Raw genomic sequence first — 11,868 nt, 5'->3', positions numbered from 1 at the left:
GAAAAAAAAAAAAAAAAAAAAAAAAAAAAAAACAAAAAGGATGAAAAAAAATCTGAACCACTCGATCTTAAAGAAAATAATATATCTTGACCGCACGATAACGAATCGCAAACATTTCCGACTAGTAAAAGGTAGCGGTTCGCATATAAACCGTTCGCCGTTCGCCGGACTAATCGCGACCGGTTTTCTTCGATGGCGTTCTCTTCGATTACCATGAAATGCCCCCCTGTTCTTCACCTGCGAGCCCTTCCTAAAAGCTCTGCACCTCAGAGTTCAATTTCCTTTCGATATTCACCTACGAAATTCAGCCGGAGAAAAACCTTATCGATTCGATCGGTTTCAGTCCCGGGTACGCCTCTTTATTTTTTCCCGCCGCTTTCCTCCTTGATTTTTGGGTATTATATTTGACTGTATCACCGTAGTTCATCGTTGTACTGTTTGGGGGAAAATTAATCAGGAATCTGTTTCTTTTGGATTGGAACTATGAACTTGGGAAGAACGTCAGGATTCGAGTTATTCTTTTAATTAATTAAACGTAGGATTCAATTTCTGGTTGCTTGGGATGGAAATTGTTGGCTCGTGGAAGTTTTATATTGAAATTAAGAAACAGAATTTTGGGGATTTTCTTATTGAGTTACACGGAAAATAAATTTCCCTGCTACTTGGAACGGATGATTTGTTTGTGAGTTCTAATTCGAGTTCCAGTTAGTGATATACAAACCATTAGTGTGCATATTTGTTTTGTATCAATGCCTAAATGATTAGGATGGATTGATCTTCATGTGGTTGCAAAGATGTTTACTAATTCTTGTGTTTGATAGCATTGATCTTTAATTCTTTTTTAGAGCATACAGAATGGATTTGAAATGATTAAACAACTCTTTTTCATGTTGAAACCACTCCGAAATATGTCTTAAATCAATTGAATGTTTGCTTTTATACTTTTAAATGCAATTTTCGTACTAGTTGAATGATTAAAAGTATGTTTTGGAGTGATTTTGAGTGTGAAAAAAAGTGATTTCAACCAATTTCAAAGTCACTCCTAAACATGACATGCAATATGGTTTTGTGAATGGCACTTTCCCTTTGCCGCTTACTAGAGATCAAAGATAAAATCTACTGAATCTTGCAGTTTCTGCATATGAAATATGATGAGTATATTATGCGTTATGATCACAGTTTTGCATTTTCATCTTATGTTGTTGAACATGTAAATTGTGATTAAACAGCTGCGCCAGCATCTGAAGGTATAGCACCGGCTATCTCATTAACCGATAATGCATTGAAACACTTGAATAAAATGAGATCTGAACGTAATGAAGATTTGTGCTTGAGAATTGGTGTCAGACAGGGTGGATGCTCTGGTATGTCCTACACGATGGAGTTTGAGAACAGGGCAAATGCTAGACCCGATGACTCAATTATAGAATATAATGGGTTTGTGATTGGTAAGAGTTATAGCTTTTCTTTTTTCGCTCTGAATTTCTAGTGGGGTTCTTAGATTTATCCTTTTCGAATTCATTATTTTTGTAGATGACCCATTTCTATATATATACTCTTAGCTTCATGCCTTCAAAAGAACATGGTGGATCTAAGTTGAGTTTTGCATGTTTTTGGATCGATACTTTCTTTCCCATGGAATGGTAGAGGGAAAGTTTTCAATTCTTCTTAGGATGAAAGAAGCTTACACTTTTATATATTCGGATATAGATGGGCATTTCATGAGCCATATGCCATAAATTTGAAGAGCCCAAGCCCACCGCTAACAAATATTGTCCGCTTTGGGCCGTTACGTATCATCGTCAGCCTTACTGTTTTAACACGCGACTATTAGAGAGATGTTTTCACACTCTTATAAGTAATGCTTCGTTCTCCTCTTCAATCATTGTGGGATCCCACAATCCACCCCCCTTGGGGGCCCAACGTCCTCGCTGGTACACCGCTCAGTATTTGTCTCTGATAGCATTTGTAATAACTAGTCCACCGCTAGTAGATATTGTTTGCTTTGGATTGAGAGATCCCACATCGGTTAGAGAGGAGAATCAAACATTTCTTATAAGAGCGTGGAAACCCTCTCCCTAATAGACGCGTGTTAAAAACGTGAAACTGACGTCGATACGTAACGGGCCAAATCGGACAATATTTGCTAGCAGTGAGCTTGGACTAATAATTTTACTCAATAGTTCATAGTCTATCTCCCCTTTGGACACTCGATGACTTGAATGAATTGATATCATAATTTTTTTATGCTGACTGATAAGCAGGTTGTGCAACTTTTGTCAAATGTACTTTTCTTTAATGCATACTATTTCAACACGAGCTTGTATATTGTTTCGATTCCTTGACAAATGCTCTCCTACTCTATTGAATAAGGAACCTAAGCATCTTTCAGTGAACTATGAAGGTATCATTTTATCTACTTCATTTTCGACTGTGCCCTCTTAAGTCGTAGGCTCGACGATGATTACGAGTTCACTTATATCACTTGCTTTATAGCTTAAGCTTTTGATACAAACTTCCCTCTCTACTTGTTTTGTAGTATGCGATCCCAAGAGCCTACTTTTCTTGTTTGGAATGCAATTGGACTACAGCGACGCACTCATTGGTGGGGGCTTCTCCTTCAAGAACCCAAACGCTACACAAACTTGTGGCTGTGGAAAATCATTTGCTGCAGAAATGTAGGATCATCATTTGTGTGTATATATATATATATATATGAATGATCAACACAAACTTGATAGTTTCATATTAAAGAAAACTTAGAACGTGTAAAAACTCTTAGTTTGGTAGGCCATCGATCCTAATAACATACCTTCTATTACAAGTCTGTTGTTCGTGATATTTCTGCTTCAGCCCTTCTGGAAAAATTAGCTCTTCCTGCCTACTCTCTCTTACAGATTCTGTTTTTGTTGGATAAAGTAGTATACAACTATTGTATTCAATAAAAATAGGTCAAAGTTATAAGAGGTGAGAGCCTCTCCCACCCCGTCTCTTAGTCGTAGTCGATCACGCCTCTGTCTGACTGCCGCTCAGGGATGTATCCAATTATGTCTTTGGACTTTTAAAGGTTTCATCTTTTTCCTCGAACTTTATATTCTTTTAAAAAAAATACCCTTGTTTGAAAATAAATATATTTTTCGTTAAATTTACCCGATGCAGAAAATATACCCGATATTATTTATCCATATAAAATATTGGTTAATATTTAGATTTTAGATTTTAAAAAAAAAAAATTAAAAAGTGAAATTTTTTTCTTATACCCACTAAAAGAAATGGAAATACTCTAAAATTAAGGGCATTTTATATAATTCAACAAAAGAAAAAATGAAGAAAAAATGAAGAAAAAGAAGTTGATTAAGTACTGGTTTTCATTAGATCATATCCATCCATTTAGATTATTTAAGTAAACGTATCCAACGGTGGTGATTCGAAGTAGAGCGATTAATGAGGAGCAGGCTCCACGGAACCATTTCAAGCAGAGCTTCCCCTCCGCTTCGCATAGACGACTCCTCCTTCAAACGAGGGCTCCCTCTTCATATATCCGACTTCCAATCCTCCAACCACTCATCGAAGCATCTGAAGCAAGGCGCTATCTGAGCTCCCACCATGGCTTTCTCTTCTCGTCTCTTGTCCAAATCCAAGCAGGTTTGTCCTTTTCCGCCATGGATCGGCTCACTTTACCCAACTTTTCATTCTCCCTCATTGTTCATGTTCAAATCAACTTTTAAGGATTGATATATGTGAGCGATTTCAATATCATTTCATATTCGTGTTTTGATTTTCGTTCTTCCGTTTTCTACTCCTGTGGATCCTGAAAATGGTGAAGTCTTTATCAGTTTTCCCCTCCCCTAATTCGATTTTCAATTCTTGGCTTTTGTAATTTGATACTCCCTGAAGGTTTCGGATTTTTTAACCGTTTATTTAGGATCTGGGATTTTAGGGTTTCTTTGGACGATGTGAAGTATGTAGGTTTCTGTGAATTTTGTTAACATTATCGGGACTTAGCTAAAGATAAAAACTTTAGACTCATTGTCTAGAAATGGTAATCTATAGATTTTTTTATAAAAAAAGTGCTGAGAGACGTGATGATCATTGAATCATCTGCTTTACGTGGGTTTTATTTTTGTGCCCCTTCTTTGTTACAGGTGCTTGGCAGTCGGAGTATTTTACACCAGGGGCATGCTATTCCTGTTCGTCACTTCGCCGAAGAGGCTGCCCGACCGGCTCTGAAGGGAGATGGTGAGGCAAAAAACGCTCATTTAGTGAGAAAAAGGAAGAGAGAGAGAGGGCTATGAAGTTTGGTTTATGTCTATCACACCGTTGTAGTTATGTCATATAAGTTAAATTGCATCAGAAATGTGTTTATGAAGGCTATTAAGCTCCATGAATGGTGCATCAACTTCTCTATGTGCACATTGATCTTAAATATTCTGTGATTTGATTGATTTTTTCTTCTTTTTTTTTTTTGTGGGTGCCAAAGGAATGCTGAAGAATATATTTTTGGAAGTGAAAAATAAGTTTGAGGCAGCAATTGATGTTTTCCGGAAAGAGAAGATCACAATTGATCCAGATGATCCTGCTGCAGTAGCTCAATACGCAAAGGTCATGAAAATGGCAAGAGAGAAGTGAGTGTTTTTGCCGGATCACCACGTGTACATACTAGTACATGCTATTACGAACATAATATGTTCTTATGAATTCTGTGAGTTACAATTTAACCCTTTTTTCCTTCTTTGCAGGGCAGATTTATTCTCAGAAGCAGAGGGAATCAAATACACTATTCAGACAAGAACCCAAGATATCCCTGATGCTAGAACATACTTACTGACACTGAAGGATATCCGGATCAAGTATGTTCCTGTTTTATGAACATGGATTCCTTGTCAACCTGACCAATAGGGTCTGCATTTCTCTCCTTGGCATGTTACTTTTTTTGGTATCATGAATATTTGATTTTCAAGGGTTCCAAGATCGTCAAGACTTGGAGAATTGGACCAGTATCAATCAATAAACCGATGAAAACCCCACGGAAAGGGGGAAAAATATCTCTCAAATCTTCAATACATCTAACATGTTGTATAAAAGCTAAAATTTACTAACCACAATCCCGAACTCATCAGATATTAAATAAAGTTGATAAAAGAATGAATTAGTTGACTTGGTTAATCTTTTACCGCATATGAACACATATTAGTATCTGACTCAAGCAACAGTTTAGACCTTAACCTTTTTTCTCTCAATTCTCATCGCAGCTTGTTCAGTCTTTTTGGCCTTCTTTCCTCCATAATTTTTAGTCTGATCTCAAATGTTTTCGTTAACCAAAAAAATATGCGCTGTTTGATTCTGGTATGGATTTGTTTATTCCCAACAGTAGGGAATTATATTTTAGGGGTATTTATTGCTCATGCATCCATTCTTGTGCTCGAAATCTGTGGCATTGATCTGATGTCTATTGCCAAGTACACAAGTTCGTTGTTTTACTGTACTCTTCGTTTCTTGACCTTATTCCCATGTATTTTTTCAGGAGAGGTCTCAGTGATGAGCTTGGTGCAGAAGCTATGATGTTTGATGCTCTGGAAAAGGTTGAGAAAGAATTGAAGAAACCTCTCTTGAGGAATGATAAGAAAGGAATGTCTATTCTTATGGCTGAGTTCGACAAAATCAATCAAAAGTAAAATTCTAACTTTTCATATTTTCCGTTTATTTTGGCTCCATTCAAAAAAGTTGAGTGATTTATTAACAGACGGTTATGTTTGCCTGGACAATATACACATCTAAGATTGCCATCAAGAACAAAATGTCTTGTCAGAAAATAGAAGCCGTTGTGAACCCATTTTGGATATATGACGTGTTGTTCATCCTGAAGTTTTAGTGAAGAATGATATTCATTCTTATTATTTCTGCGCTTGCATGCCTATTTGGCAATATACCCACCATTAGATTTCTTTTCTAATTTGACTTGTACACTAGTTTTTACCAGTCTATATTTCTGAGGAAGGCCCAGTATAGTTGGTAGCCGTCCTACACGACAGTTGAACAATATTTGTAGGGATATACACAGTATTTTGATTATGTTTTAATTTCTTTAAATCAGGCTTGGAATTAAGAGGAAAGATCTACCCAAGTACGAGGAGCAGTTGGAACTTAAAATGTCCAAGGCGCAATTAGAAGAGCTGAAGAAAGACGCTCTCGAGGCAATGGAAACTCAAAAGAAGCGGTACGTAGATTGTGGTTTATGATGATTATTATACTGCAAAGAACATAGCCTTAGTTGATAGTTTTAGTTATTGGCAGACGATTCTGTGTGCAGAGTACCGTCTGTTATCAAGTAGTTATTAGCAGACGATTCGAATGAATGTCTTCGCTTTGATCAGCCAGATAGACATATACATATTTCTCCAACATGTATAATCTGGCCCCCGTATTTGGTTGGCATTACTGTAGATTTGTAGGCTCTTATCGAATCTTTATTGAAACTTATACAACTTTTCCACTCTTTGTTTTCAGTGAGGAGTTTAAAGATGAGGCAATGATGGATCCAAAGTCGTTAGACTTGAGAAACTTCCTGTAGATTTACAAATCTTTTTCCCATTTGTTTTCTGGTTGAGAAAAATCTGTCAACAGAACTGATTCGGCTGTTTTTGAACACCGGATACATCTCTTTAGCTTTAATAAGAAAAGGCACCTCTGATACTGGGAGTACACCATTTGGCTGATGCGTGTTCCCCACCATTTTTGTTCCCTTTTTGTGATTTATTCTATACTATGCCAGGTGATAACTGGATGGATGTTGTCAAGAAAATTGCATTTAATCATTTGGCTGATGTGTGTTCCCAATTCCTTTTAAGTGTCTGGTTTAAGCTTAATTTAAATGTTTAAGGTTGAGATTGCTTCCATTAGACAGTGATTATGCGCTTATTAGATCCCAGTTAGAGTAACTAAGCTCAATGATCGAATAACAGGATGATGAGCAGTGTTTTTCTCAATAATGAACTTGAGAGAACTTAACTGATCCTTACAAAAATGTCAAAATAAAAATCAAGTCTGGACTTACCCTAGTTTAGTATCCATGGATGTTCTTCCCAAAAACTAGGCTCAATTATATTAGAATGCACAACTACAACTTTTCTCTTAGAAATTTCCGAATCATCTGGATTCTTGTCCACCGCTGCTGTAACATCTTCCTGCACAGAAAAAATCGACTTTGCTTGGAAACATATACTCGTAAATATAAACCACGTACAGAGCAAATCTCTGAAGATGCATAAACTAAATGTAGAGTAAACGAACAAAATAATTGTTAGGAAAAGAAAAAACAAACAAACCTTCTCCCAGAATGAAGAAGAACCTTGACGAAACATGAGGGGTAACTCATTATATAAAATATTGAATTGCAAGTTAAGCATGCGTTCCTTCTCCAGTGCTTGAGTACCCTATAAGGTAAAGTTTCGAAGACATTTGAATAATATTCCAAGAGGGCACTACAGTTTATGGGTTTTAGTTGAAATGGATCAAAAAAATATATATTTTTAAAGGTAAAGAAGTGTTTTTAAGCACTTCGAAAGTCATTTCAAATAAGTCATCTAACTAGTTAGGAACAGAAGAATGGGCGTTAGGATAGCAAGAAACAAATTAGCACCTTGAGGTAAGCTTGAGCTTCACTTTTACTTTTTCCAGACTTCACGAGCTCCCAGAAACATGTATTGTACTGATTATTTATGTGACCTGTAAACTCAGAAGGGACGAACAGTTCATTGGTATCTAGTGAATTAGGAACTCCATAGAGACGGATTGAATTTTTCACTATATCACTGAGAATTAGACAATAACGTAGAACGAATATCCTTGAAAAGTAAAGAACTTCCTCAAAACTTGTAGTACTTACAATCAACTTGTCTCCAGGCTAGATAGTCCTGAAGGATCTCACGTGATGGATAGCAAACAGCACGTCCATCAAAGGAAGGTGGGTACTTCAGCTCTTTATGTGGGAAGAATTCGCTCCATTTCATTACGTAAAGGGAAGAAAATAATGATACAATGATGGACACTATTTCACTGCAACGATGATTGTTCAAGTGAAACATTAACAATCATGTAACTAAAATGCATCTCATGTAAACTAGAATGAATCGATGAGGTAAAAATATTTGTAATAATCAGCCAACTGAGACTTCAAATTTTTACCAAATGGATAAAATAGCAGCATAAAAAAGGCAGAAGAAATATAAACAAGACTAACCTAGCTCGGCGTCCATAAATTTGAGAATCCTTCTTCAGAACAAAGCTGCAAATCATAAACATATATAATATGTCTACAGATGTGGCAAATGAAATTTGAAACAAAAGCCAAAAGAGACTAAATACCTGTACTCATCACTAACGCCATAGGAGAAGACCAAGTCAGGAAGTTTCTCCATCACAGCCACTGCACATGAATTCATAAGGTTCAAAGCGTGCTCATCGTTTGGCTTTTCAAACACGTGAACTTCGGAAAATCTACCAAAACCACAACCATGTAGCCATCCACTTAAGTATCATACTTAAATTTCCTATAAACAAGTTCTTCAAAGAAAGTGTGTCATGTACCCAATATGATATGTTCTCATTTATCATTATTCATATAGTGAAAATCATTAACATGCACCATTGTTTAATTGATTTAGGCTAGAGGGAGGGAGAATACTTTAGAGGGGAGGTTCCAAGTACCTTGAATACTTGAAATTATATTGTACGACTTTATCTTTTATATTTCAATACTATTCTAGTTCTATTTGGGTTTTCATCATATGATTCTACTAGAAGTCTAGAATAAAGTCTTCAACTTCAGCCATGGATCAACCATAAGGAGTGATGAACATACCTGTGGAAATGACAGCCGTCTATTCTTATCACTATCCATGTAGATGGCATTAGTTTGTTCTCAACTTGGAATGACCGAACGTAATCTGGATTTATTTTGTCAATGTCAGTTGTGAAAGCACCTAGCTCCTTTACAAGAATGGAATGTTCATTCCAAAATCTTCGTCCAGCAATATTTGGTGAATGAATTACGGTCGCCTTTCTCCGTAATCTCTTAACAGGAGTGCCATCTTCATGGTACTTTACAATATCTTCAACCTAAATAAAGTAGAAATTGTTAGATTGTATGGTTATGAGAACTCTGTAACATAACAATCAGACAAAGACAAGTTTCTTCACAGAATCATAGGCTACCATGCAACTCTCTAGCTAAAGAACACTTTGGAAGAAGTAGCTCCAAGTTGTTAAATTAAACTTTTAATATGCTATTTAATGTCAAAATCATAAATAAAGTGACAGTCCAATAAGAATTTGCAACTATATAAATTACATGTCCAAATTGTTCAGCCTATTCCATAATATTAGAGGATATATATGTGTGTGTGTATATCACAACAAAAAATGCGCAGGGATATTCTCAGTGACTTATTTATGATCTTAGTTCTACAAAAAAGGCATAGTTTATGATCTTAGTTCTACAAAAAAGGCATAGTTTATGATCTTAGTTCTACAAAAAAGGCATAGAGCATGCATTTGAGATCCCACATCAGTTGGAGAGGGGAAACAGAGCATTCCCTTATAAGGGTGTAAAAACCTTTCCCTATAAGACGCGTTTTAAAACCTTGAGGGGAAGCCTAGAAGGAAAAACCCAAAAAGGACAATATCTGCTAGCGTTAGCCTTGGGTTGTTACAATGGTACCAAAGTCAAGTTACCGGGTAATGTGCCAACGAAGACACTAACCCCCAAAGGGGGTGGATTGTGAGATTCCACATTAGTTGGAGAGGGGAACGAAGCATTCTTTATAAGGGTGTGGAAACCTCTCTCTAACAAACGCGTTTTAAAACCTTGAGGAGGAAGCCCAAAAGAGAAAGCCCAAAGATGACAATATCTATTAGCGGTGGGCTTGGGTTGTTAAAATGAGAGTGGATGCAGATTCTCTCGAAAAAGAAAACCAAATCACAATCGCATATGCAGTGATTTTCTCAATTACTTTGATACAGCTAGGAAGATAATTTTGTTTAATGTTCATTGTTGTCTCCATGAACTCTCAGTGTACAGTAAGACCAAGATGCAAGTAAACAAGAATCAAGTTAATGATCAATCAACATTCTAATTCTTTTAAAAGAGCATAACCTTTGTTGTCAAAATGCAGGATCCTTGACGAAAGATTGCATCAAGATTTGCATAGTTAATATTGAACTTTTGAAAAAGCAGCTCATGTTTCTCTTTCTTCTCTGTAACCTGCAAAGTTTGCATATACAAATTAAAAAATCAACAAGCTTACAAAATACAAAAAACTACAAGTTATTAGTACCTTCAGAAAATCATGGGCTTCCCTGTCTGTCTTCCCACATTCCACCAGCTTCCAAAAGCATGTATTGTCCAAGTTATTGACATGACCTGAAAAAAGGCGAGTTTGAAAAGTTTAAATAAGAGCCTTTTGCTTAAAGGTCGTTCGAACATTACGGATTTTCGAACCAAGAAGCAACCGCTTACAGAATTGTTGTCTCCATGCAAGATATGCTTGAAGAACTTCTATAGAAGCACAGCATACTACACGTGCACGAAATGATGGTGGGAATATCAAGTGCTTATGAGGAAAGACTTCTTGCCATTTTGTTATATATACTGAGGTAAAGAAAGATACTACGAGCGAATACAATTTGCTGCATAAGGCCAATTAAATTTGTAAGCACATCAACATTAATTTCAACGAAAGAAGAAAACTAATACATGGGAACACTGTTTTTATGACAGAGTTTATAATGATAAGAAACATTCTATCGTTCAACTCCTTACAAACAAAATCAATATATTAACAAATTTCAAATCCCTCGAGCTTAATTAGACGATCATAAGTATTGGCTCAGACCCAAAAAAGAGCTATTGTAATATCATGCCAAAAACAATCCTCGTTCATGATGCCCAGCAATAAAAACATCAAAACAGAGGATATTAAATCAGTGGAAAACCTGGCACGCCTTTGGTAGAACTTGGATGTCTTCTTAAAGATAAAACTGGCACACAAAGTATGCATCAATCACTGATATAATGTAATGAAGAAACAACAAGCTTGCTAAAAAATAGCTAAAAAGGGAGGAGAATACCTGTACTCATCATTAAATCCATATGAAAATACTACATCTGAAAACATTTCCATTGTGGCCATTGCACAACAATTCATCAATTCTAAAGCCTTTTCGTCATTTGGCTTTACAAATCCATGAACTTCAGAGAACCTGCCAAAATTGGGGAAAAGATTATGAACAATCAACAAAAAACACTAATCACACACATATATACAGAAATCCCTTTACTTGGGCTATGTTTACAGGGCAGTTTATCCCCTAGTACTAATCAAAACACATGATATGGTGAAGTAATTTGATCAGATATCATTTTTTTTTTTTTTTATATCTGAAATTGAATTAGTAAGAGAGAAAACCTTGGAAAGTCAAGACCCTCAACCCGAACAACGATCAGATTGGGCGGCATCACCTCATCATCAACTTCAAACAGCTTCACGTACTCATACTTACTGTTTGCCATTTGAACACCACCAGAACCAGAGCTGAAAACAGAATTAATTTTTTTTTTCTCCGAAAACTCGAACGTGAGCGAAGTTCAGTTCATAGAAATTCACAAAGAAAGCGTCGCCATGAACTGTGTTGAGGGAAAGAGGTTCTGTGAAATAGACAGGGAGTTGTCTACCAATTGCAAATTTGAAGGAGAGAAACGGGAAATTTGCGCGGTTCTCTCCTTACAGAAGCCTTATTTCACCAAATGGGCGCCGAAGGGTAATGGGATTCCGACCATTCGAAACGATCGGTTTTTTTTTTTTTTTTTTA

The 11,868-nt window shown here is 36.3% G+C and overlaps 4 protein-coding genes across 4 annotated transcripts in view; 2 read left to right on the top strand and 2 right to left on the bottom strand.

Annotated features, from left to right (window-relative positions):
- Positions 1-5,488, bottom strand: part of LOC111453417 (alkane hydroxylase MAH1-like) — a 22,890-nt gene extending 17,402 nt beyond the window's left edge. Inside the window, exons 1-2 of the mRNA XM_023094516.1 lie at positions 5,482-5,488; positions 3,261-3,263 (exon numbers count right to left, since the gene is read on the bottom strand). Of these exons, the coding sequence (XP_022950284.1) occupies positions 3,261-3,263; position 5,482 (4 nt within the window). The 5' untranslated portion in view covers positions 5,483-5,488. The remainder of the gene's footprint in view (positions 1-3,260; positions 3,264-5,481) is intronic.
- Positions 85-2,836, top strand: LOC111453419 (iron-sulfur assembly protein IscA, chloroplastic-like). The gene is made up of 3 exons (XM_023094518.1): positions 85-349; positions 1,230-1,448; positions 2,540-2,836. The coding sequence occupies exons 1-3, from the start codon at positions 193-195 to the stop codon at positions 2,680-2,682; spliced, it is 519 nt and encodes a 172-aa protein (XP_022950286.1). The 5' UTR covers positions 85-192; the 3' UTR covers positions 2,683-2,836.
- Positions 3,488-6,822, top strand: LOC111453418 (probable ATP synthase 24 kDa subunit, mitochondrial). Its single transcript, XM_023094517.1, has 7 exons — positions 3,488-3,645; positions 4,146-4,239; positions 4,481-4,625; positions 4,740-4,850; positions 5,525-5,671; positions 6,095-6,217; positions 6,508-6,822. Exons 1-7 carry the CDS (start codon positions 3,607-3,609, stop codon positions 6,569-6,571), a joined length of 723 nt encoding a protein of 240 aa, XP_022950285.1. The 5' UTR covers positions 3,488-3,606; the 3' UTR covers positions 6,572-6,822.
- On the bottom strand, positions 6,741-11,860 carry LOC111453416 (tRNA(His) guanylyltransferase 1-like). Its single transcript, XM_023094514.1, has 13 exons — positions 11,466-11,860; positions 11,128-11,259; positions 10,993-11,037; positions 10,517-10,686; positions 10,335-10,420; positions 10,154-10,261; positions 8,861-9,117; positions 8,365-8,496; positions 8,240-8,284; positions 7,886-8,055; positions 7,640-7,725; positions 7,326-7,433; positions 6,741-7,184 (listed from the first exon to the last, which is right to left on the bottom strand). The coding sequence occupies exons 1-13, from the start codon at positions 11,567-11,569 to the stop codon at positions 7,056-7,058; spliced, it is 1,572 nt and encodes a 523-aa protein (XP_022950282.1). The 5' UTR covers positions 11,570-11,860; the 3' UTR covers positions 6,741-7,055.
- Between the last annotated feature and the right edge of the window lie 8 nt (positions 11,861-11,868).

The sequence above is a fragment of the Cucurbita moschata genome, unplaced genomic scaffold (assembly GCF_002738365.1).
Source record: "Cucurbita moschata cultivar Rifu unplaced genomic scaffold, Cmos_1.0 Cmo_Scf00015, whole genome shotgun sequence".
Lineage (NCBI taxonomy): Eukaryota > Viridiplantae > Streptophyta > Magnoliopsida > Cucurbitales > Cucurbitaceae > Cucurbita > Cucurbita moschata.
Note: the sequence above shows the minus strand (reverse complement) of the source record. Positions and strands in the feature narration are given on the sequence as shown.